Source organism: Salvelinus alpinus, chromosome 6, assembly GCF_045679555.1.
Source record: "Salvelinus alpinus chromosome 6, SLU_Salpinus.1, whole genome shotgun sequence".
In the NCBI taxonomy this organism is placed as follows: domain Eukaryota; kingdom Metazoa; phylum Chordata; class Actinopteri; order Salmoniformes; family Salmonidae; genus Salvelinus; species Salvelinus alpinus.
This window is the reverse complement of record NC_092091.1, coordinates 95,462,981-95,489,500: the sequence shown is the minus strand read 5'-3', so window position 1 is coordinate 95,489,500 and position 26,520 is coordinate 95,462,981. Positions and strand designations below refer to the sequence as shown.

Below are 26,520 nucleotides of genomic sequence, written 5' to 3'. Positions count from 1 at the left end.
GTACTGTTGAACTGTAGTCACACTATGTACTGTTGAACTGTAGTCACAATATGTACTGTTGAACTGTAGTCACACTATGTACTGTTGAACTGTAGTCACACTATGTACTGTTGAACTGTAGTCACACTATGTACTGTTGAACTGTAGTCACACTATGTACTGTTGAACTGTAGTCACACTATGTACTGTTGAACTGTAGTCACACTATGTACTGTTGAACTGCAGTCACCTCATGTACTGTTGAACTGTAGTCACACTATGTACTGTTGAACTGTAGTCACACTATGTACTGTTGAACTGCAGTCACCTCATGTACTGTTGAACTGTAGTCACACTATGTACTGTTGAACTGTAGTCACACTATGTACTGTTGAACTGTAGTCACACTATGTACTGTTGAACTGTAGTCACAATATGTACTGTTGAACTGTAGTCACAATATGTACTGTTGAACTGCAGTCACCTCATGTACTGTTGAACTGTAGTCACACTATGTACTGTTGAACTGTAGTCACACTATGTACTGTTGAACTGTAGTCACATTATGTACTGTTGAACTGTAGTCACATTATGTACTGTTGAACTGTAGTCACATTATGTACTGTTGAACTGTAGTCACACTATGTACTGTTGAACTGTAGTCACAATATGTACTGTTGAACTGTAGTCACACTATGTACTGTTGAACTGTAGTCACATTATGTACTGTTGAACTGTAGTCACACTATGTACTGTTGAACTGTAGTCACAATATGTACTGTTGAACTGTAGTCACACTATGTACTGTTGAACTGTAGTCACACTATGTACTGTTGAACTGTAGTCACAATATGTACTGTTGAACTGTAGTCACACTATGTACTGTTGAACTGTAGTCACAATATGTACTGTTGAACTGTAGTCACACTATGTACTGTTGAACTGCAGTCACCTCATGACACCGGGAGATTATGTAACACGATCTCACAGACAGTACACATGACATTGAAATACACGCTAGCGCTGAGTTATCCTACTCACAAAATAGGAAAGTAAATTGTTAGCCCGAATGCTTTATTTTGGCTGTAGTAATTCATCTTACGTAAAATAAGAAAAACATTTCCTGGTTTAGATTGAGTGTCAGGTCTAAGTGGAGGAGCAGGGATGTGGGAGAGAAAGGAGATCACATCATGTCTGATATAACGTTGATCACATAATCAATAATATGATCAATATGGGATATCGGTCAAAGGGACCAGCGTTGCTGTTGCAACGCACCCAATCACGTTAGGTACACGCTTGATATCTAGTTAGCTCTCAAGCTAACTAAAAACTTTGTCATAACTAGCTTACATTCAACTTGCCATATTATTGTCAAGAGTCATACCTTTGAAGTCACACTCGGACAACACAATGTAAAGGACTTCTGGATCCAGGTGGGAAAACATCTCCTGCATGCTCCTCAATATCTCGTCCTTGTCCTGAGAAGTAGCGGAGATGCCTCCTGAGTTTGTTGAAGCGAGCATATTAGTACTGCCGTAGTAGTGAGAGTTACTCCCGGTGTTGAATTCACTTCTCGACAGCGGCGCACCGTCACTAGGTCCTGGTATTCGGTAATAGTTGTTGTTGTCGTTTGACAACCCGGGTACTCTTGCCGGGCTATGCCCATTTTTCTTTTTCCTTGGCATTGTCGGTGTGTGTGTGCCCGAGTTAGCTAATGTTTTAAAAACAGTTGGCTAGGGAAGTAATCTAGCTAGCGTGGTGCTGTGCCATGCTAAAAACAACCGAGGAAGCTGGTTTGAGGAAGTTGACACAACAGCAGCACACCAAGCGGGTGGGGAGGTGAACTGCAGTTCATCTAGATACTGTAGAGAGAGAAAAGACCACGCTGAAAACGGGCCAAATCAAGTTGTCGTGTAACGTTTTGTAAGTTTCAAATAGATGTTGTTGTTCATTTAAATCCTTTTCTTTACTTGTATTAATATCTGCATATTTGTACACTAGCATAATATAAGTGCGTTGTCTGCTATTCTAATTTATTTGGTACAAGTATTGAAAACAACCTCGTAAATGATGTTCCGGCCAGACACAAACCTAGAATCAGTTTTACCCTCCCCCCAACGTTAACCCTATCCATTCAGGGAACTTCTAAATACTGACCTGGGATCAGCATCTCTTGTCGTTTTTTTTAAATGTTCCAGCATCAAAAAAAGGAAGTGGAGTTTGGTTTTTCCGACTCCCGCTTGATGAGGTGTGTTGCAGTACCCCGGTTAGACCGAGAACGGCGCCGTACACCCAGCGTTGAGCGAGGACACGTTCAAACTGCTGAGACTGGCTGCTGAGACTGGAGACCACGGATCTTTGTGCCGAAACTAACAACACAACCTTTGCCAGACTCATGAATTAAAACCGCTCATTCGTGAGGTAAATATGATAAAGGAGTACATGTTGTGTTTTTTCTGGTGGACCGCGGCTACTGTTTGCAGATATTTTGGCTCATAGTTGTATGTGTAGAAAGCTTTCTTTTGTGATAATTGGGATGTTGAAGAGGGAGGGCGACGCTAGCATTTTTTTTACCACCAGAGAAGTAGCGCCACTGTAAAGGAAACGACGTGAAGAGAGCTTGAAGTTGTAACAAACAAAACAAGTGATTTTTATCTTTATTTTCCGGACAAATAAAGTTTTTTCTAAACGCTGAACATGACAGGAGTCGGTCGCAGGAAGCGCTCTTGAGAATAACGATTGATCGTGAATTAATTTCTGTCCCTTTGGTAAACAACAGTGATGTGAAAATGTGATGGTGTTCTCTGTGAGTAGTTTGCGGCCTAGGCCAACAATGCTAACTAGCTAGCTGGTTAGCATAGCATACACAGTGTGGGTCTTGTGAACCAGCTACCATAGCTAGCTAACTAGCATCGCGACTCATCCTGCAATTTAGTATTCTTTTTTCTTTTATAGATATGGATTTGATTGTCTATGTCGTTGACCATAGAGACAGGTGTAATGGTATATTTTTTAAATGTGGATGTATTTGAAAACACAAACCAACTGGTGGCTACAAAACATTAACGTTAATCTTAATGTAAGAACATGCGATTGCAGAGCGGATATCGCGGTTGTTAGCTAGCATGCTAGCTAGCACATCCAGGATTTTATTTTGATTATACAAAAAAAACTTCATTCAGGGAGACATTTCACGCTGTCTACTGACGCGTTCCTATTCCACTAGCAGTCTATCGCATAAATAATAATCAGAAGCACAAAACGGCGTTTTAAACGGGGTTTTTGAGAAGTGCGGTAGAATGGTTGTGTTGATATTTTGTTTTCTGGCCTATAGAGGCCAGTAGAGGACTGTGTGGATTAAACGACGACAAGCATGGAGTTCCCGCAGCAGCAGAAACCGGCGGGGGACAGCAAGATCACCTACCCGCCTGGAGTGAAGGAAATCACGGAGAAGATAAGCAACGATGAGGTGGTGAAACGGTTAAAGGTAGGTCGGTTAAAACCAACCCCCATGGCTAACTGTCAGACTGACTGAGCTAGGATGTGTTCTGGTGGTGGGAGAGATCTAGTGAGCTTGGGGTTTCTAACTGTAAACATACTGTAGCTATCTCTTCAGACTCACTAGATCAAATGTCCAGCCACTGGCAGATTACCAATAACACCCCAACTCTCTAAACATGAAAGACACATGCTATAGCCGAGTTAAGTCTGGTGCTAGTACAGGCAGGGAGAGAGAGACTGAGATGGAGGTAAAAGCAAACACAGTTTTTCCGAGAGGTAGCTATCTACGGTCAGAGGAATAGTTTTTTATAATGTTGCTACTCTGCTGGGAAGCCAGAGGTGTTATGGTGACGTTGTCATGGTACCGGACCACGTTCGTAGATCTAGAACACCGTGGCATTGTGACGTCGGTGTTCTCTATGACGTCGTTGTGTATGATGTAATGCACTAGTAGGAGGTCTGCCTTGTGTACCTGCGGTATGATGTCATGAATAGAAGGGAGGGGGGGGCCACCCCTGTGGAGACCTTTCTGTGTGGCTGCTGTGATGCTGCTGCTGTTTTTGGTTCTGCTGGGGATAGACAGACAGGCACACGGAGAGACAAACAGACTGTGTGGAGGTTGGATGGAGGGAAGTGGAGGTTGGATGGAAGGGAAGTGTCTGGCTGTGTGGAGGTGGATGGGAGGGAAGTGTCTGGCTGTGTGGAGGTTGGATGGGAGGGAAGTGTCTGGCTGTGTGGAGGTTGGATGGGAGGGAAGTGTCTGGCTGTGTGGAGGTTGGATGGGAGGGAAGTGTCTGGCTGTGTGGAGGTTAGATGGAAGGGAAGTGTCTGGCTGTGTGGAGGTTGGACGGGAGGGAAGTGTCTGGCTGTGTGGAGGTTAGATGGGAGTGTCTGGCTGTGTGGAGGTTGGATGGGAGGGAAGTGTCTGGCTGTGTGGAGGTTGGATGGGAGGGAAGTGTCTGGCTGTGTGGAGGTTGGATGGGAGGGAAGTGTCTGGCTGTGTGGAGGTTAGATGGGAGGGAAGTGTCTGGCTGTGTGGAGGTTGGACGGGAGGGAAGTGTCTGGCTGTGTGGAGGTTGGATGGGAGGGAAGTGTCTGGCTGTGTGGAGGTTGGATGGGAGGGAAGTGTCTGGCTGTGTGGAGGTTGGATGGGAGGGAAGTGTCTGGCTGTGTGGAGGTTGGATGGGGGGAAGTGTCTGGCTGTGTGGAGGTTGGATGGGGGGAAGTGTCTAGCTGTGTGGAGGTTAGATGGGAGTGTCTGGCTGTGTGGAGGTTGGATGGGAGGGAAGCGTCTGGCTGTGTGGAGGTTAGATGGGAGGGAAGCGTCTGGCTGTGTGGAGGTTGGACGGGAGGGAAGTGTCTGGCTGTGTGGAGGTTGGACGGGAGGGAAGTGTCTGGCTGTGTGGAGGTTGGACGGGAGGGAAGTGTCTGGCTATGTGGAGGTTGGATGGGAGGGAAGTGTCTGGCTGTGTGGAGGTTAGATGGGAGGGAAGTGTCTGGCTGTGTGGAGGTTGGATGGGAGGGAAGTGTCTGGCTATGTGGAGGTTGGATGGGAGGGAAGTGTCTGGCTGTGTGGAGGTTGGATGGGAGGGAAGTGTCTGGCTGTGTGGAGGTTGGATGGGAGGGAAGTGTCTGGCTGTGTGGAGGTTGGATGGGAGGGAAGTGTCTGGCTGTGTGGAGGTTGGACGGGAGGGAAGTGTCTGGCTGTGTGGAGGTTGGATGGGAGGGAAGTGTCTGGCTGTGTGGAGGTTGGATGGGAGGGAAGTGTCTGGCTGTGTGGAGGTTGGATGGGAGTGTCTGGCTGTGTGGAGGTTGGATGGGAGGGAAGTGTCTGGCTGTGTGGAGGTTGGATGGGAGGGAAGTGTCTGGCTGTGTGGAGGTTGGATGGGAGGGAAGTGTCTGGCTGTGTATGGATCCCCTGAGGCAAAAGGCCTCTGGCTGTGTCTACAAAGTGCCATACTTTGAACCAGAGCCAATAGGGTGGCTGCGGATGGGGGGTTCTCAGTGAGTCCATGTGGTTATATCAACTGTCAAGGGTCTTAACATACTCCTCTACTGAGCAGGATCAAAGGTTCCCCAGCACCTTTCTCCCCGTTGGCCCCTTCTACCGTTCTCCCCGTTGGCCACGGCTACCTTTCTCCCCGTTTTTGTTTTGTTAATGAAACGGCGGTGAGGAGCGTTCGGCAGAGTAGCAGCTCTGTTGTACATGCAGTGCATTAGGAAAGTATTCATTTTTCCCACATTTAGTTCCGGGCAGGTCTGGGCAACTCCAGTCCTCGGGGGCCTGATTGGTGTCACACCTTTGCCCCAGCTAACACACCTTAATCACCTAATTCTGATCTTCAGTTTAGAATGCAATTAGTTGAACTCAGGTGTGTTAACTAGGGATGGGGGGGAAAGTGGGACGGGAGTTGCCCAGGCCTGCCACGGTTACAGCCGTGTTCTAAAATAGATTCAATAGTTTTCCCCCCTAATCAGCATATACCCCATAATGACAAAGCAAAAACCTGTTTTTAGATTTTTTTGTGAAAAAAAACAAAAAACTGAAATATAACATTTACATAAGTATTCAGAACCTTTACTCAGTACTTTGTTGAAGCACCTTTGGTAGCGATTACAGCCTCGAGTCTTCTTGGGTATGACGCTACAAGCTTGGCACACCTGTATTTGGGGAGTTTCTCCCATTCTTCTCTGCAGATCCTCTCAAGCTCTGTCAGGTTGGATGGGGGGCGTCGCTGCACAGCTATTTTCAGGTCTCTCCAGAGATGTTCCATCGGGTTAAAGTCTGGGCTCTGGCTGGGCCACTCAAGGACATTCAGAGACTTGTCCCGAAGCCACTCCTGCGTTGTCTTGGCTGTGTGCATAGGGTCGTTGTCCAGTCTGAGGTCCTGAGGGCTCTGGAGCAGGTTTTCATCAAGGATCTCTCTGTACTTTGCTCTGTTCATCTTTCCCTCGATCCTGATTAGTCTCCCAGTCCCTGCCGCTGAAAAACATCCCCACAGCATGATGCTGCCACCACCATGCTTCACCGTAGGGATGCTGCCAGGTTTCCTCCAGAAGTGATGCTTGGCGTTCAGGCCAAGGAGTTCAATCTTGGTTTCATCAGGCCAGAGAATTTTGTTTCTCATGATCTGAAAGTCTCTTGGTGCCTTTTGGCTAACTCCAAGCGGGCTGTCATGTGCCTTTTTACTGAGGAGTGGCTTCCGCCTGGCCTCTCTACCATAAAGGGCTGATTGGTGGAGTGCTGCAGAGATTGTTGTCCTTCTGGAAGGTTCTCCCATCTACACAGAGGAACTCTGGAACTCTGTCAGAGTGACCATCGGGTTCTTGGTCACCTCCTGACCAAGGCACCTTCCCCCTCTGATTGCTCATTTTGGCCGGGCGGCCAGCTCTAGGAGGAGTTTTGGTGCTTGCAAATCAATGTCCGATCAATTGAATTTACCACAGGTGGACTCCAATCAAGTTGTAGAAACATCTCAAGGATGATCAATGGAAACAGGATGCAGCTGAGCTCACAGCAAAGGGTCTGAATACTTATTTGCCAAAATGTCTTAAAAACCTGTTTCCACTTTGTCATCATGGGGTTTTGTGTGTAGACTGAGTATGAACATGTATTTAATCCATTTTAGAATAAGGCTGTAAAGTAACACAATGTGGAAAACGGTCGAGGGGTCTGAATACTTTCTGAATGCACTGTGATGTCATAGAGGGGAAACCGGTGTTCGTTTGTTTTGAATTAACTTCCTCCTTTGTTGTAAATCCTAAACCGACGTTTCACCACGTATTGATTCCAGCTGTAAAGATGGACTTTAAAATGGTATAAACTGACCGACTTGACGCTCTCAACAACCCATATTAAAATCGGGAGCTGAATGTCTGAGCGTGTATCGACGTTAGCTGGTTAAAACGCAGATTCTGTTCAAATGAGAATAAAGGTGTGTTATTTGTCTGTCTCTCTCTCTCTGTCTATCTTTGTCTGTCTCTCTGTCTCTGTCTATCTTTGTCTCTCTCTCTCTGTCTCTGTCTCTCTCTCTCTCTGTCGGTCTGTCTCGTCTGTCTCTGAAAGCTGAGCATGATTTGGTTTTGTGATAGTGATTTTTTTATTTTATTTTACCTTTATTTAACTAGGAAAGTTAGTTAAGATCAAATTCTTATTTACAATGACGGCCTACCGGGGAACAGTGGGTTAACTGCCTTGTTCAGGGGCAGAACAACAGATTTTTACCTTGTCAGCTCGGGGGATTTGATCTTGCAACCTTTCGGTTACTAGTCCAACGCTCTAACCACTAAGGCTACCCTGTTAAGTTCATGTTTTAAGTATCCCTTCATTTCTGTTATTACGGGGCTTATTACTCAGTCAAGAGTGCGCCTGCGTGGGAAGTTTGGTTGTTGATGGACCTAGCCTGGAGTGTAATGGCTACCTTGTAGTGTGTTCATACGGTTTAGTAAACTTTGTTAAACTGGAACCTTGTCGTTGTGTCATTTCGAGTTAACATACCTGCCGCCCCGAACGAGGCTGGGATGATACCAGTATCCCGTCCTCTCTTTTTAGTCCTTTTTAAAAACCTGCTGTGTGTAAAATATGACGTGCTATAGATGAGAAAAGGATACATGCGACTCTGGATGACATCATCATAATGTTTGTTTCCAACAGCAGGGGTTTGTTTTCCCGAAATAAGTTTTCAATTGGTTTTGTGTTTTTGTCTCCTTGCCACGATACTAAAGTAGTATGGAGATACCGGTCTGGTTCTGACCCAGTAATGACTGACGAGTTAGTGGAACTGGGGGTTCTGAGTGGCTGTGATGTTCAGGGCTTTTGGCTTTTATAGCGGCGGTGGAAAAGTACCCAGTTGTCATACTTGAGTTAAAGTAAAGATACCTTTTAATAGAAAATGACTCAAGTAAAAGTCACCCAGTAAAATACTACTTGAGTAAAAGTAAGTATTTGGTTTGAAATATCCGTAAGTATTAATAATTTCAAATTCCTTTTATATTAAGCAAATATTATTTTGTATTAATGGACAGCCAGGGTCACACTCCAACACTCAGACATTATTTACAAACAAAGCATGTGTTTAGTGAGTCCACCAGATCAGAGACCGTAGGAATGACCAGGTGAATTTCAGTCCCCCCCCCTCGTCCTTTTAAACATTCAAAATGTAACAAGTACTTTAGCTTGTCGGAGAAAATGTAGGAAGTAAAATTTATTTTCTTTTAGGAATGTAGTGAAGAAAAAGTTGTCAAATGTAAATACTAAAGTACAGATACTCCCCCAAAAAAACGAATTATGTAGTACTTTAAAAAATATTTAATATTTAAGTACTTTAAACCACTGCTTTATATTGTTGTAAGAATGTAGGTACGTAATATTACCATTGGAGAATGAAAGATCTTTCTGTGTTCTGAAATAGAGCTGTTGAACAATAGTAGCCAGGCTGCTAAATATGACGTTATCACGTGTCACATACAGGACTCAGCAAGGCAGTGTTTCCTCGTTTCAAAACACAAGTAAAGAAAAAGATTAAGAAATGTTGTCTGACAGTAGAATGTGTTTGGGTATCAGGTCTTCTGCGTTTTTAATAGATTTAAAAAACAAACCTACCCAACCGTTTCTCTTTTAGCCAGCTCAGCTATTCTCATAAAACATAAAACTACATGGGGCTAAATCATGTCCGTTACACACACTGACTGAGTCCCCAGTCCAACGCTAGTTGTGGAAGGATTTCACAGCCTCAGTTGTACTCACACCCTATGATCATCCGAGACACACACACTGACTGAGTCCCCAGTCCAACGCTAGTTGTGGAAGGATTTCACAGCCTCAGTTGTACTCACACCCTATGATCATCCGAGACACACACACTGACTGAGTCCCCAGTCCAACGCTAGTTGTGGAAGGATTTCACAGCCTCAGTTGTACTCACACCCTATGATCATCCGAGACACACACACTGACTGAGTCCCCAGTCCAACGCTAGTTGTGGAAGGATTTCACAGCCTCAGTTGTACTCACACCCTATGATCATCCGAGACACACACACTGACTGAGTCCCCAGTCCAACGCTAGTTGTGGAAGGATTTCACAGCCTCAGTTGTACTCACACCCTATGATCATCCGAGACACACACACTGACTGAGTCCCCAGTCCAACGCTAGTTGTGGAAGGATTTCACAGCCTCAGTTGTACTCACACCCTATGATCATCCGAGACACACACACTGACTGAGTCCCCAGTCCAACGCTAGTTGTGGAAGGATTTCACAGCCTCAGTTGTACTCACACCCTATGATCATCCGAGACACACACACTGACTGAGTCCCCAGTCCAACGCTAGTTGTGGAAGGATTTCACAGCCTCAGTTGTACTCACACCCTATGATCATCCGAGACACACACACTGACTGAGTCCCCAGTCCAACGCTAGTTGTGGAAGGATTTCACAGCCTCAGTTGTACTCACACCCTATGATCATCCGAGACACACACACTGACTGAGTCCCCAGTCCAACGCTAGTTGTGGAAGGATTTCACAGCCTCAGTTGTACTCACACCCTATGATCATCCGAGACACACACACTGACTGAGTCCCCAGTCCAACGCTAGTTGTGGAAGGATTTCACAGCCTCAGTTGTACTCACACCCTATGATCATCCGAGACACACACACTGACTGAGTCCCCAGTCCAACGCTAGTTGTGGAAGGATTTCACAGCCTCAGTTGTACTCACACCCTATGATCATCCGAGACACACACACTGACTGAGTCCCCAGTCCAACGCTAGTTGTGGAAGGATTTCACAGCCTCAGTTGTACTCACACCCTATGATCATCCGAGACACACACACTGACTGAGTCCCCAGTCCAACGCTAGTTGTGGAAGGATTTCACAGCCTCAGTTGTACTCACACCCTATGATCATCCGAGACACACACACTGACTGAGTCCCCAGTCCAACGCTAGTTGTGGAAGGATTTCACAGCCTCAGTTGTACTCACACCCTATGATCATCCGAGACACACACACTGACTGAGTCCCCAGTCCAACGCTAGTTGTGGAAGGATTTCACAGCCTCAGTTGTACTCACACCCTATGATCATCCGAGACACACACACTGACTGAGTCCCCAGTCCAACGCTAGTTGTGGAAGGATTTCACAGCCTCAGTTGTACTCACACCCTATGATCATCCGAGACACACACACTGACTGAGTCCCCAGTCCAACGCTAGTTGTGGAAGGATTTCACAGCCTCAGTTGTACTCACACCCTATGATCATCGGAGAAACACACACACTGACTGAGTCCCCAGTCCAACGCTAGTTGTGGAAGGATTTCACAGCCTCAGTTGTACTCACACCCTATGATCATCCGAGACACACACACTGACTGAGTCCCCAGTCCAACGCTAGTTGTGGAAGGATTTCACAGCCTCAGTTGTACTCACACCCTATGATCATCCGAGACACACACACTGACTGAGTCCCCAGTCCAACGCTAGTTGTGGAAGGATTTCACAGCCTCAGTTGTACTCACACCCTATGATCATCCGAGACACACACACTGACTGAGTCCCCAGTCCAACGCTAGTTGTGGAAGGATTTCACAGCCTCAGTTGTACTCACACCCTATGATCATCCGAGACACACACACTGACTGAGTCCCCAGTCCAACGCTAGTTGTGGAAGGATTTCACAGCCTCAGTTGTACTCACACCCTATGATCATCCGAGACACACACACTGACTGAGTCCCCAGTCCAACGCTAGTTGTGGAAGGATTTCACAGCCTCAGTTGTACTCACACCCTATGATCATCCGAGACACACACACTGACTGAGTCCCCAGTCCAACGCTAGTTGTGGAAGGATTTCACAGCCTCAGTTGTACTCACACCCTATGATCATCCGAGACACACACACTGACTGAGTCCCCAGTCCAACGCTAGTTGTGGAAGGATTTCACAGCCTCAGTTGTACTCACACCCTATGATCATCCGAGACACACACACTGACTGAGTCCCCAGTCCAACGCTAGTTAGGGAGGGAGAGAGGGAGGGAGGGAGAGAGGGAGAGAGAGAGCTCTCTGGTCTTCTCTCCTTGTTCCTCGTTCTCCTCCTGCCTGTGTTTCAGTACCCATCCCCCCCTCACTCTGTCTGCAGCTTGGTTGCTGCTACTCTGAGCCTTGGAGAGACACACTGAGGAAGAAGTGGTGTCTGCTGGGTCCTAGTGTTAGAGGAGTTTGAGTGGAGTTGCGTCTCTGCTGAAGCGGGAGAGAGAATGAGAGTTAACAGCTGTTAAAATGGTTGATGTTATGTTTCATCTAGTTCTATTCAAATGACACATTAGTAAAGGGAGCTGGTTTTATTCTAGTTGTACATTAGTAAAGGGAGCTGGTTTTATTCCAGTTGTACATTAGTAAAGGGAGCTGGTTTTATTCCAGTTGTACATTAGTAAAGGGAGCTGGTTATATTCCAGTTGTACATTAGTAATGATACATTAGTAAAGGGAGCTGGTTTTATTCCAGTTGTACATTTGTAATGGGAGCTGGTTTTATTCCAGTTGTACATTAGTAAAGGGAGCTGGTTTTATTCTAGTTGTACATTAGTAATGATACATTAGTAAAGGGAGCTGGTTTTACTCCAGTTGTACATTAGTAAAGGGAGCTGGTTTTATTCCAGTTGTACATTTGTAATGGGAGCTGGTTTTATTCCAGCTGTACATTAGTAATGGGAGCTGGTTTTATTCCAGCTGTACATTAGTAATGGGAGCTGGTTTTATTCCAGCTGTACATTAGTAATGGTACATTAGTAAAGGGAGCTGGTTTTATTCCAGCTGTACATTAGTAATGGGAGCTGGTTTTATTCCAGCTGTACATTAGTAATGGTACATTAGTAAAGGGAGCTGGTTTTATTCCAGTGGTACATTAGTAATGACACATTAGTAAAGGGAGCTGGTTTTATTCTAGTTGTACATTAGTAATGATACATTAGTAAAGGGAGCTGGTTTTATTCTAGTTGTACATTAGTAATGATACATTAGTAAAGGGAGCTGGTTTTATTCTAGTTGTACATTAGTAATGATACATTAGTAAAGGGAGCTGGTTTTATTCCAGCTGTACATTAGTAATGATACATTAGTAAAGGGAGCTGGTTTTATTCCAGCTGTACATTAGTAATGGTACATTAGTAAAGGGAGCTGGTTTTATTCCAGTTGTACATTTGTAATGGGAGCTGGTTTTATTCCAGTGGTACATTAGTAAAGGGAGCTGGTTTTATTCCAGCTGTACATTAGTAATGATACATTAGTAAAGGGAGCTGGTTTTATTCCAGTTGTACATTAGTAATGATACATTAGTAAAGGGAGCTGGTTTTATTCCAGCTGTACATTAGTAATGATACATTAGTAAAGGGAGCTGGTTTTATTCCAGCTGTACATTAGTAATGGTACATTAGTAAAGGGAGCTGGTTTTATTCCAGTTGTACATTTGTAATGGGAGCTGGTTTTATTCCAGTGGTACATTAGTAAAGGGAGCTGGTTTTATTCTAGTTGTACATTAGTAAAGGGAGCTGGTTTTATTCCAGTGGTACATTAGTAAAGGGAGCTGGTTTTATTCCAGCTGTACATTAGTAATGATACAGTAGTAAAGGGAGCTGGTTTTATTCCAGTTGTACATTAGTAATGATACATTAGTAAAGGGAGCTGGTTTTATTCCAGCTGTACATTAGTAATGATACATTAGTAAAGGGAGCTGGTTTTATTCCAGCTGTACATTAGTAATGGTACATTAGTAAAGGGAGCTGGTTTTATTCCAGTTGTACATTTGTAATGGGAGCTGGTTTTATTCCAGCTGTATATTAGTAATGATACATTAGTAAAGGGAGCTGGTTTTACTCCAGTTGTACATTAGTAATGATACATTAGTAAAGGGAGCTTCAACTGTCAAGCTAACTCACTCTGCTCGACTGTATGTAGTATCCAGTCTATGGAGAGAACTCATTCTGCTCGACTGTATGTAGTATCCAGTCTATAGAGAGAACTCACTCTGCTTGACTGTATGTAGTATCCAGTCTATGGAGAGAACTCACTCTGCTTGACTGTATGTAGTATCCAGTCTATAGAGAGAACTCACTCTGCTTGACTGTATGTAGTATCCAGTCTATGGAGAGAACTCACTCTGCTCGACTGTATGTAGTATCCAGTCTATAGAGAGAACTCACTCTGCTTGACTGTATGTAGTATCCCGTCTATAGAGAGAACTCACTCTGCTTGACTGTATGTAGTATCCCGTCTATAGAGAGAACTCACTCTGCTTGACTGTATGTAGTATCCAGTCTATTGAGAGAACTCACTCTGCTTGACTGTATGTAGTATCCAGTCTATGGAGAGAACTCACTCTGCTCGACTGTATGTAGTATCCAGTCTATGGAGAGAACTCACTCTGCTCGACTATGTAGTATCCAGTCTATGGAGAGAACTCACTCTGCTTGACTGTATGTAGTATCCAGTCTGGAGAGAATTCACTCTGCTTGACTGTATGTAGTATCCAGTCTATGGAGAGAACTCACTCTGCTCGACTGTATGTAGTATCCAGTCTATAGAGAGAACTCACTCTGCTTGACTGTATGTAGTACCCAGTCTATAGAGAGAACTCACTCTGCTTGACTGTATGTAGTATCCAGTCTATAGAGAGAACTCACTCTGCTTGACTGTATATAGTATCCAGTCTATGGAGAGAACTCACTCTGCTCGACTGTATGTAGTATCCAGTCTATAGAGAGAACTCACTCTGCTTGACTGTATGTAGTATCCAGTCTATAGAGAACTTAGGCTACAGATTGTGCTCGTGGAGTTTTAACTTTTTGGGCGACCTGACCAAATTCACATAGAAATGTGCGTTATAGATCTGTCATTCTCATTGAAAGCCAGTCTAACAAGTGGTAGATCTGTTCTATGTGTTATAGATCTGTCAATCTTATTGAAAGCCAGTTTAAGTAGCGGTAGATTTGTTCTATGTGTTATAGATCTGTCATTCTCATTGAAAGCCAGTCTAAGTAGCGGTAGCTCTGTTCCGTGTGTTATAGATCTGTCATTCTCATTGAAAGCCAGTCTAAGAAGCGATAGATCTGTTCTATGTGTTATAGATCTGTCATTCTCATTGAAAGCCAGTCTAAGTAGCGGTAGGTCTGTTCTATGTGCTGCGTTTCTATGCTGCTCGTTCTTGTCTTTTTTACTTTCGGGTTTTGTACACCAGCTTCAAACACCCCAAAATATTGTATTTTCAGCCGTCTACTAAAAATATATTTCACAGCCGTTTAGATGGTGCAACGATTCTCCTACGCTTGTTTTGCCACAAACTGAAATTAATCAAACTATTAGAATTTTAGCAACCAGGAAATAGCGGAGTGATTTCTGCATATGTCACCTTTAAAAAAAGAAAAAGAAGGAACATTATCCACCAATCACTTTATCAGATTGTGTTGGAGTCCTTTGGACCAGAAATCAATTGACAAGTCCTGTGTCTGTCTGTCTGTCTGTCTGTCTGTCTGTCTGTCTGTCTGTCTGTCTGTCTGTCTGTCTGTCTGTCTGTCTGTCTGTCTGTCTGTGTCTGGTCTGTCATACTGTATACAGGGTTATTTCAAAATGCTGACGGTATATGAGTTTCCGTCTGTATTTCAACATTTTATACGGTATACCGCCCAAGTCTAGTTTCGGTCTTCACGACCTTTAGAGAGACGTTAGAGAATAAACATCTCGGATAAGTCAGATAAATGATATCCAGCTCAGGGCTCCAGCTATGCTCCTGGCTCCAGCTATGCTCCTGGCTCCAGCTATGCTCCTGGCCCCAGCTATGCTCCTGGCTCCAGCTATGCTCCTGGCTCCAGCTATGCTCCTGGCTACAGCTATGCTCCTGGCTACAGCTATGCTCCTGGCTACAGCTATGCTCCTGGCTCCAGCTATGCTCCTGGCTCCAGCTATGCTCCTGGCTCCAGCTATGCTCCTGGCTCCAGCTATGCTCCTGGCTCCAGCTATGCTCCTGGCTCCAGCTATGCTCCTGGCTCCAGCTATGCTCCTGGCTCCAGCTATGCTCCTGGCTCCAGCTATGCTCGTGGTTTGTTCATTTACTAGCGTGATGTCAAGCTTCTTGGTTCCAGTAGAGACGTTCAACCCCCTCCTTGATTATTGATTTAAATAGCGGCCCTTGTGTGTAATACTGTATACCCCTGTATGGTCCAGAAACAGAATGGAAGTCTGGATACCAACCAATCCTAACCTACATGGACCAGACCTTAACCAATCATCTCTCTCTGTAGACCTACATGGACTAGACCTTAACCAATCATCTCTCTCTCTGTAGACCTACATGGACCAGACCTTAACCAATCATCTCTCTCTGTAGACCTACATGGACCAGACCTTAACCAATCATCTCTCTCTGTAGACCTACATAGACCAGACCTTAACCAATCATCTCTCTCTCTGTAGACCTACATGGACCAGACCTTAACCAATCATCTCTCTCTGTAGACCTACATGGACCAGACCTTAACCAATCATCTCTCTCTGTAGACCTACATGGACTAGACCTTAACCAATCATCTCTCTCTGTAGACCTACATGGACCAGACCTTAACCAATCATCTCTCTCTCTAGATGGTGGTGAAGACCTACATGGACCAGACCTTAACCAATCATCTCTCTCTGTAGACCTACACGGACCAGACCTTAACCAATCATCTCTCTCTGTAGACCTACATGGACCAGACCTTAACCAATCATCTCTCTCTCTAGATGGTGGTGAAGACCTACATGGACCAGACCTTAACCAATCATCTCTCTCTCTAGATGGTGGTGAAGACCTACATGGACCAGACCTTAACCAATCATCTCTCTCTCTAGATGGTGGTGAAGACCTACATGGACCAGACCTTAACCAATCATCTCTCTCTCTAGATGGTGGTGAAGACCTACATGGACCAGACCTTAACCAATCATCTCTCTCTCTGTAGACCTACATGGACCAGACCTTAACCAATCATCTCTCTCTGTAGACCTACACGGACCAGACCTTAACCAATCATCTCTCTCTGTAGACCTACATGGACCAGACCTTAACCAATCATCTCTCTCTCTAGATGGTGGTGAAGACCTACATGGACCAGACCTTAACCAATCATCTCTCTCTCTAGATGGTGGTGAAGACCTACATGGACCAGACCTTAACCAATCATCTCTCTCTCTAGATGGTGGTGAAGACCTACATGGACCAGACCTTAACCAATCATCTCTCTCTCTAGATGGTGGTGAAGACCTACATGGACCAGACCTTAACCAATCATCTCTCTCTCTAGATGGTGGTGAAGACCTACACGGACCAGACCTTAACCAATCATCTCTCTCTCTAGATGGTGGTGAAGACCTACACGGACCAGACCTTAACCAATCATCTCTCTCTCTAGATGGTGGTGAAGACCTACATGGACCAGACCTTAACCAATCATCTCTCTCTCTAGATGGTGGTGAAGACCTACATGGACCAGACCTTAACCAATCATCTCTCTCTCTAGATGGTGGTGAAGACCTACATGGACCAGACCTTAACCAATCATCTCTCTCTCTAGATGGTGGTGAAGACATACATGGACCAGACCTTAACCAATCATCTCTCTCTCTAGATGGTGGTGAAGACCTACATGGACCAGACCTTAACCAATCATCTCTCTCTCTAGATGGTGGTGAAGACCTACATGGACCAGACCTTAACCAATCATCTCTCTCTCTAGATGGTGGTGAAGACCTACATGGACATGGACCAGGACAGCGAGGAGGAGAAACAGCAGTATCTCAACCTGGCTCTCCATCTGGCCTCGGAGTTCTTCCTGAGGAACCCCAACAAGGACGTGCGTCTGCTGGTGGCCTGCTGCCTGGCTGACATCTTCAGGATCTACGCCCCCGAGGCCCCCTACACCTCACACGACAAGCTGAAGGTAACTGGTATAACCTTCATCTAACCTTCACATAACCCCCTACACCTCACACGACAAGCTGAAGGTAACTGGTATAACCTTCATCTAACCTTCACATAACCCCCTACACCTCACACGACAAGCTGAAGGTAACTGGTATAACCTTCATCTAACCTTCACATAACCCCCTACACCTCACACGACAAGCTGAAGGTAACTGGTATAACCTTCATCTAACCTTCACACAACCATAACCCCCTACACCTCACACGACAAGCTGAAGGTAACTGGTATAACCTTCATCTAACCTTCACACAACCATAACCCCCTACACCTCACACGACAAGCTGAAGGTAACTGGTATAACCTTCATACAACCTTCACATAACCCCCTACACCTCACACGACAAGCTGAAGGTAACTGGTAAAACCTTCATACAACCTTCACATAACCCCCTACACCTCACACGACAAGCTGAAGGTAACTGGTATAACCTTCATACAACCTTCACATAACCCCGTACACCTCACACGACAAGCTGAAGGTAACTGGTATAACCTTCATCTAACCTTCACATAACCATAACCCCCTACACCTCACACGACAAGCTGAAGGTAACTGGTATAACCTTCACATAACCATAACCCCCTACATCTCACACGACAAGCTGAAGGTAACTGGTATAACCTTCATACAACCTTCACACAACCTCTACACCTCACACGACAAGCTGAAGGTAACTGGTATAACCTTCATCTAAACCAAACTCAGGAACTAACCTTCACACAACCATTACCCATACACCTCCCTGATCTTGGACATTACCCTTTATATAACCATTACCCATACACCTCCCTGATCTTGGACATTACCCTTTATAAAACCATTACCCATACACCTCCCTGATCTTGGACATTACCCATACACCTCCCTGATCTTGGACATTACCCCTTTATAAAACCATTACCCATACACCTCCCTGATCTTGGACATTACCCATACACCTCCCTGATCTTGGACATTACCCTTTATAAAACCATTACCCATACACCTCCCTGATCTTGGACATTACCCTTTATATAACCATTACCCATACACCTCCCTGATCTTGGACATTACCCTTTATATAACCATTACCCATACACCTCCCTGATCTTGGACATTACCCTTTATATAACCATTACCCATACACCTCCCTGATCTTGGACATTACCCATACACCTCCCTTATCTTGGACATTACCCTTTATATAACCATTACCCATACACCTCCCTGATCTTGGACATTACCCTTTATAAAACCATTACCCATACACCTCCCTGGTCTTGGACATTACCCTTTATAAAACCATTACCCATACACCTCCCTGATCTTGGACATTACCCTTTATAAAACCATTACCTATACACCTCCCTGATCTTGGACATTACCCTTTATAAAACCATTACCCATACACCTCCCTGATCTTGGACATTACCCTTTATAAAACCATTACCCATACACCTCCCTGATCTTGGACATTACCCTTTATAAAACCATTACCCATACACCTCCCTGATCTTGGACATTACCCCTTTATAAAACCATTACCCATACACCTCCCTGATCTTGGACATTACCCTTTATACAACCATTACCCATACACCTCCCTGATCTTGGACATTACCCCTTTATAAAACCATTACCCATACACCTCCCTGGTCTTGGACATTACCCATACACCTCCCTGATCTTGGACATTATCCTTTATAAAACCATTACCCATACACCTCCCTGATCTTGGACATTACCCATACACCTCCCTGATCTTGGACATTATCCTTTATAAAACCATTACCCATACACCTCCCTGATCTTGGACATTACCCCTTTATAAAACCATTACCCATACACCTCCCTGATCTTGGACATTACCCTTTATATAACCATTACCCATACACCTCCCTGATCTTGGACATTACCCATACACCTCCCTTATCTTGGACATTACCCTTTATATAACCATTACCCATACACCTCCCTGATCTTGGACATTACCCTTTATAAAACCATTACCCATACACCTCCCTGGTCTTGGACATTACCCTTTATAAAACCATTACCCATACACCTCCCTGATCTTGGACATTACCCTTTATAAAACCATTACCTATACACCTCCCTGATCTTGGCCTTTACCCTTTATAAAACCATTACCCATACACCTCCCTGATCTTGGACATTACCCTTTATAAAACCATTACCCATACACCTCCCTGATCTTGGACATTACCCTTTATACAACCATTACCCATACACCTCCCTGATCTTGGACATTACCCCTTTATAAAACCATTAACCATACACCTCCCTGATCTTGGACATTACCCTTTATACAACCATTACCCATACACCTCCCTGATCTTGGACATTATCCTTTATAAAACCATTACCCATACACCTCCCTGATCTTGGACATTACCCATACACCTCCCTGATCTTGGACATTATCCTTTATAAAACCATTACCCATACACCTCCCTGATCTTGGACATTACCCCTTTATAAAACCATTACCCATAAACCTCCCTGATCTTGTGTATAACCTGCTTGATAAGCTGAACCTTCCTCCTGTCCAGGATATCTTCCTGTTCATCACCAGACAACTGAAAGGACTGGAAGATACCAAGAGCCCGCAGTTCAACAGATACTTCTACCTGCTGGAGGTGAGGGGTCAGGGGTTATAGGTCAGGGGACTGGAAGACACCAAGAGCCCACAGTTCAACAGATACTTCTACCTGCTGGAGGTGAGGGGTTATAGGTCAGGGGTCAGGGGACTGGAAGACACCAAGAGCCCACAGTTCAACAGATACTTCTACCTGCTGGAGGTGAGGGGTTATAGGTCAGGGGTCAGGGGACGAAGACACCAAGAGCCCGCAGTTCAATAGATACTTCTACCTGCTGGAGGTGAGGGGTCAGGGGTTACAGGTCAGGGGACTGGAAGACACCAAGAGCCCGCAGTTCAATAGATACTTCTACCTGCTGGAGGTGAGGGGTTATAGGTCAGGGGTCAGGGGACTGGAAGACACCAAGAGCCCGCAGTTCAACAGATACTTCTACCTGCTGGAGGTGAGGGGTCAGGGGTTATAGGTCAGGGGTCAGGAAGACACCAAGAGCCCGCAGTTCAACAGATACTTCTACCTGCTGGAGGTGAGGGGTCAGGGGTTATAGGTCAGGGGTCAGGGGACTGGAAGACACCAAGAGCCCACAGTTCAACAGATACTTCTACCTGCTGGAGGTGAGGGGTCAAGGGTTATAGGTCAGGGGTCAGGGGACTGGAAGACACCAAGAGCCCGCAGTTCAACAGATACTTCTACCTGCTGGAGGTGAGGGGTCAAGGGTTATAGGTCAGGGGTCAGGGGACTGGAAGACACCAAGAGCCTGCAGTTCAACAGATACTTCTACCTGCTGGAGGTGAGGGGTCAGGGGTTACAGGTCAGGGGTCAGGGATTAGACTATCGTCACTAGTTGCCACAAAGTCATAATTATGGCGAAACCCCGCCAATTTCTAAAATTGATATTCTTAAAATCTGTATTTAAAAAATAAATAAACCTAACCTTAACCACACAGCTAACCTTAAGTCTAACCTTAAAGTACGTCCATAAAGCGAAATAAAAACTAAAAAAACATGAATGTTTACGATATAACCAATTTGTAACATCTGACAACTGAATGGGGTGAGAGGTCAGAGGTTGAGGGACCGGCAAGGAAATATCTCCATTGCTTACGTCCTCTCTCTCTCTCTTGTCTCGTTCTCAAAACCCATTGGAGAAAGGTCAGAGGGGAGGGACCTCCTGGCTTTCTCATCCAATGGGGTTTGAGAAGATGTGAGGAGTATGCAATTGAGATCTTTCCCAAGAGCCCCTGCAGTTGAACAGATATTACAACCCTGTTGGAGGTGAGAGGTTTGAAAGACTCCAAATGGGGAGGGTTTGTTTGTGAAGCGCTGTCCTGAATGTTGGTCATTTTAACCCCCCCCTAATGGACTGTGTGTAGAACCTGGCGTGGGTCAAGTCGTACAACATCTGCTTTGAGCTGGAGGACTGCAACGACATCTTCATACAACTCTTCAAGACGCTCTTCTCTGTCATCAAGTAAGAATCTCTGTCTCTCTCGGCCTGTCTTTATAGCGGTGATACCAGCCTGTCTTTATAGCGGTGATACCAGCCTGTCTTTATAGCGGTGATACCAGCCTGTCTTTATAGCGGTGATACCAGCCTGTCTTTATAGCGGTGATACCAGCCTGTCTTTATAGCGGTGATACCAGCCTGTCTTTATAGCGGTGATACCAGCCTGTCTTTATAGCGGTGATACCAGCCTGTCTTTATAGCGGTGGTGATACCAGCCTGTCTTTATAGCGGTGATACCAGCCTGTCTTTATAGCGGTGATACCAGCCTGTCTTTATAGCGGTGATACCAGCCTGTCTTTATAGCGGTGGTGATACCAGCCTGTCTTTATAGCGGTGGTGATACCAGCCTGTCTTTATAGCGGTGGTGATACCAGCCTGTCTTTATAGCGGTGGTGATACCAGCCTGTCTTTATAGCGGTGGTGATACCAGCCTGTCTTTATAGCGGCGATACCAGCCTGTCTTTATAGCGGCGATACCAGCCTGTCTTTATAGCGGTGATACCAGCCTGTCTTTATAGCGGCGGTGATACCAGCCTGTCTTTATAGCGGCGATACCAGCCTGTCTTTATAGCGGTGATACCAGCCTGTCTTTATAGCGGTGATACCGGCATGTCTTTATAGCGGTGATACCAGCCTGTCTTTATAGTGGTGATACCAGCCTGTCTTTATAGCGGCGATACCAGCCTGTCTTTATAGCGGCGATACCAGCCTGTCTTTATAGCGTCGATACCAGCCTGTCTTTATAGCGGTGATACCAGCCTGTCTTTATAGCGTCGATACCAGCCTGTCTTTATAGCGGCGGCGATACCGGCCTGTCTTTATAGCGGCGGCGATGACGGCCTGTCTTTATAGCGGCGGCGATGACGGCCTGTCTTTATAGCGGTGATACCGGCCTGTCTTTATAGCGGTGATACCGGCCTGTCTTTATAGCGGTGATACCGGCCTGTCTTTATAGCGGTGATACCGGCCTGTCTTTATAGCGGTGATACCAGCCTGTCTTTATAGCGGTGATACCGGCCTGTCTTTATAGCGGTGATACCGGCCTGTCTTTATAGCGGTGATACCGGCCTGTCTTTATAGCGGTGATACCGGCCTGTCTTTATAGCGGTGATACCGGCCTGTCTTTATAGCGGTGATACCGGCCTGTCTTTATAGCGGCGGCGATACCGGCCTGTCTTTATAGCGGCGGCGATACCGGCCTGTCTTTATAGCGGCGGCGATGACGGCCTGTCTTTATAGCGGCGGCGATGACGGCCTGTCTTTATAGCGGTGATACCGGCCTGTCTTTATAGCGGTGATACCGGCCTGTCTTTATAGCGGCGGCGATACCGGCCTGTTTTTATAGCGGCGGCGATACCGGCCTGTCTTTATAGCGGCGGCGATGACGGCCTGTCTTTATAGCGGCGGCGATGACGGCCTGTCTTTATAGCGGTGATACCGGCCTGTCTTTATAGCGGTGATACCGGCCTGTCTTTATAGCGGTGATACCGGCCTGTCTTTATAGCGGTGATACCGGCCTGTCTTTATAGCGGTGATACCGGCCTGTCTTTATAGCGGTGATACCGGCCTGTCTTTATAGCGGTGATACCGGCCTGTCTTTATAGCGGTGATACCGGCCTGTCTTTATAGCGGTGATACCGGCCTGTCTTTATAGCGGTGATACCGGCCTGTCTTTATAGCGGCGGCGATACCGGCCTGTCTTTATAGCGGCGGCGATACCGGCCTGTCTTTATAGCGGCGGCGATACCGGCCTGTCTTTATAGCGGCGGCGATGACGGCCTGTCTTTATAGCGGCGGCGATGACGGCCTGTCTTTATAGCGGCGGCGATGACGGCCTGTCTTTATAGCGGCGGCGATACCGGCCTGTCTTTATAGCGGCGGCGATACCGGCCTGTCTTTATAGCGGCGGCGATACCGGCCTGTCTTTATAGCGGCGGCGATGACGGCCTGTCTTTATAGCGGCGGCGATGACGGCCTGTCTTTATAGCGGCGGCGATGACGGCCTGTCTTTATAGCGGTGATACCGGCCTGTCTTTATAGCGGTGATACCGGCCTGTCTTTATAGCGGTGATACCGGCCTGTCTTTATAGCGGTGATACCGGCCTGTCTTTATAGCGGTGATACCGGCCTGTCTTTATAGCGGTGATACCGGCCTGTCTTTATAGCGGTGATACCGGCCTGTCTTTATAGCGGTGATACCGGCCTGTCTTTATAGCGGTGATACCGGCCTGTCTTTATAGCGGCGATACCGGCCTGTCTTTATAGCGGCGATACCAGCCTGTCTCTCGCTATTTACAATGCTAAATTGTAGTTATTTTCCAACTACGGCCTATTGCCTTACCTCCCTAATCTTACCTCATTTGCCCTCACTGTATATATACTGTTCTCCTGTATTATTGACTGTTTGTTTTACTCCATGTGTAACTCTGTGTTGTTTGTGTCGAACTGCTTTGCTTTATCTTGGCCATGTCGCAGTTGTAAATGAGAACTTGTTCTCAACTGGCCTACCTGGTTAAATAAAGGTGAAATATCCCTCTAACACCTCCCTCTCTCTCTCCCCCCTCCTCCCTCTCTCTCTCTCACTACCCCTCTCTCTCTCTCACTACCCCTCCCTCTCTCTCACTACCCCTCCCTCTCTCTCACTACCCCTCCCTCTCTCTCTCCCCCCTCCTCTCTCTCTCTCTCACTACCCCTCCCTCTCACTACCCCTCCCTCTCTCTCTCTCCCTCTTCCCTCCCTCTTCCCTCCCTCTTCCCCCCCTCTCTACCCCCCCCCCCCCCCCCCCCCCCCCCCCACAGTAACAGTCACAATCAGAAAGTCCAGATGCACATGTTGGATCTGATGAGTTCTATAATAATGGAGGGAGACGGAGTCACACAGGAACTACTGGACACCATCCTGATCAACCTGATACCTGCTCACAAGGTAACACACTGATCAACCTGATACCTGCTCACAAGGTAACACTGATCAACCTGATACCTGCTCACAAGGTAACACACTGATCAACCTGATACCTGCTCACAAGGTAACACTGATCAACCTGATAAATGCTCACAAGGTAACACTGATCAACCTGATACCTGCTCACAAGGTAACACTGATCAACCTGATACCTGCTCACAAGGTAACACTGATCAACCTGATACCTGCTCACAAGGTAACACTGATCAACCTGATACCTGCTCACAAGGTAACACTGATCTACCTGATACCTGCTCACAAGGTAACACTGATCTACCTGATACCTGCTCACAAGGTAACACTGATCTACCTGATACCTGCTCACAAGGTAACACTGATCAACCTGATACCTGCTCACAAGGTAACACACTGATCAACCTGATACCTGCTCACAAGGTAACACACTGATCAACCTGATACCTGCTCACATGGTAACGCACTGATCAACCTGATACCTGCTCACAAGGTAACACACTGATCAACCTGATACCTGCTCACAAGGTAACACACTGATCAACCTGATACCTGCTCACAAGGTAACACACTGATCAACCTGATACCTGCTCACAAGGTAACACACTGATCAACCTGATACCTGCTCACATGGTAACGCACTGATCAACCTGATACCTGCTCACAAGGTAACACACTGATCAACCTGATACCTGCTCACAAGGTAACACACTGATCAACCTGATACCTGCTCACATGGTTAACACACTGATCAACCTGATACCTGCTCACATGGTTAACACACTGATCAACCTGATACCTGCTCACATGGTTAACACACTGATCAACCTGATACCTGCTCACAAGGTAACACACTGATCAACCTGATACCTGCTCACAAGGTAACACACTGATCAACCTGATACCTGCTCACAAGGTAACACACTGATCAACCTGATACCTGCTCACAAGGTAACTCACCACACTGATCAAATTGATACCTGCTCACATGGTAACACACTGATCAACCTGATACCTGCTCACATGGTAACTCACCATCCTGATCAACCTGATACCTGCTCACATGGTAACACTGATCAACCTGATACCTGCTCACAAGGTAACACACTGATCAACCTGATACCTGCTCACAAGGTAACTCACCACACTGATCAACCTGATACCTGCTCACAAGGTAACACACTAATCAACCTGATACCTGCTCACAAGGTAACACACTGATCAACCTGATACCTGCTCACATGGTAACACACTGATCAACCTGATACCTGCTCACAAGGTAACACACTGATCAACCTGATACCTGCTCACAAGGTAACACTGATCAACCTGATACCTGCTCACAAGGTAACACTGATCAACCTGATACCTGCTCACAAGGTAACACACTGATCAACCTGATACCTGCTCACAAGGTAACACACTGATCAACCTGATACCTGCTCACATGGTAACGCACTGATCAACCTGATACCTGCTCACAAGGTAACACACTGATCAACCTGATACCTGCTCACATGGTTATTAACACACTGATCAACCTGATACCTGCTCACATGGTAACACACTGATCAACCTGATACCTGCTCACAAGGTAACACACTGATCAACCTGATACCTGCTCACAAGGTAACTCACCACACTGATCAACCTGATACCTACTCACAAGGTAACACACTGATCAACCTGATACCTGCTCACAAGGTAACACACTGATCAACCTGATACCTGCTCACAAGGTAACACACTGATCAACCTGATACCTGCTCACAAGGTAACACACTGATCAACCTGATACCTGCTCACAAGGTAACACACTGATCAACCTGATACCTGCTCACAAGGTAACACACTGATCAACCTGATACCTGCTCACAAGGTAACACACTGATCAACCTGATACCTGCTCACAAGGTAACACACTGATCAACCTGATACCTGCTCACATGGTAACGCACTGATCAACCTGATAC

At 46.0% G+C, this 26,520-nt stretch overlaps 2 protein-coding genes across 4 annotated transcripts in view; one reads left to right on the top strand and one right to left on the bottom strand.

Annotated features, from left to right (window-relative positions):
* n4bp2 (NEDD4 binding protein 2) overlaps nucleotides 1-1,979 on the bottom strand; it is a 38,343-nt gene extending 36,364 nt beyond the window's left edge. Inside the window, exon 1 of the mRNA XM_071408416.1 lies at nucleotides 1,367-1,979. Within this exon, the coding sequence (XP_071264517.1) occupies nucleotides 1,367-1,667 (301 nt within the window). The 5' untranslated portion in view covers nucleotides 1,668-1,979. The remainder of the gene's footprint in view (nucleotides 1-1,366) is intronic.
* Nucleotides 1,980-2,200: 221 nt separating this feature from the next.
* The window catches only part of pds5a (PDS5 cohesin associated factor A), a 79,335-nt gene continuing 55,015 nt past the window's right edge, over nucleotides 2,201-26,520 (top strand). Inside the window, exons 1-6 of one of the 3 annotated variants that reach the window (XM_071408417.1) lie at nucleotides 2,201-2,403; nucleotides 3,317-3,469; nucleotides 17,257-17,460; nucleotides 20,059-20,145; nucleotides 21,477-21,574; nucleotides 24,409-24,535. In XM_071408417.1, the coding sequence (XP_071264518.1) occupies nucleotides 3,356-3,469; nucleotides 17,257-17,460; nucleotides 20,059-20,145; nucleotides 21,477-21,574; nucleotides 24,409-24,535 (630 nt within the window). In that variant the 5' untranslated portion in view covers nucleotides 2,201-2,403; nucleotides 3,317-3,355. Of the gene's footprint in view, nucleotides 2,404-2,474; nucleotides 2,789-3,316; nucleotides 3,470-17,256; nucleotides 17,461-20,058; nucleotides 20,146-20,776; nucleotides 20,894-21,476; nucleotides 21,575-24,408; nucleotides 24,536-26,520 lie in introns of those variants that run through there. The other 2 variants (XM_071408418.1, XM_071408419.1) reach the window with 2 other exon arrangements.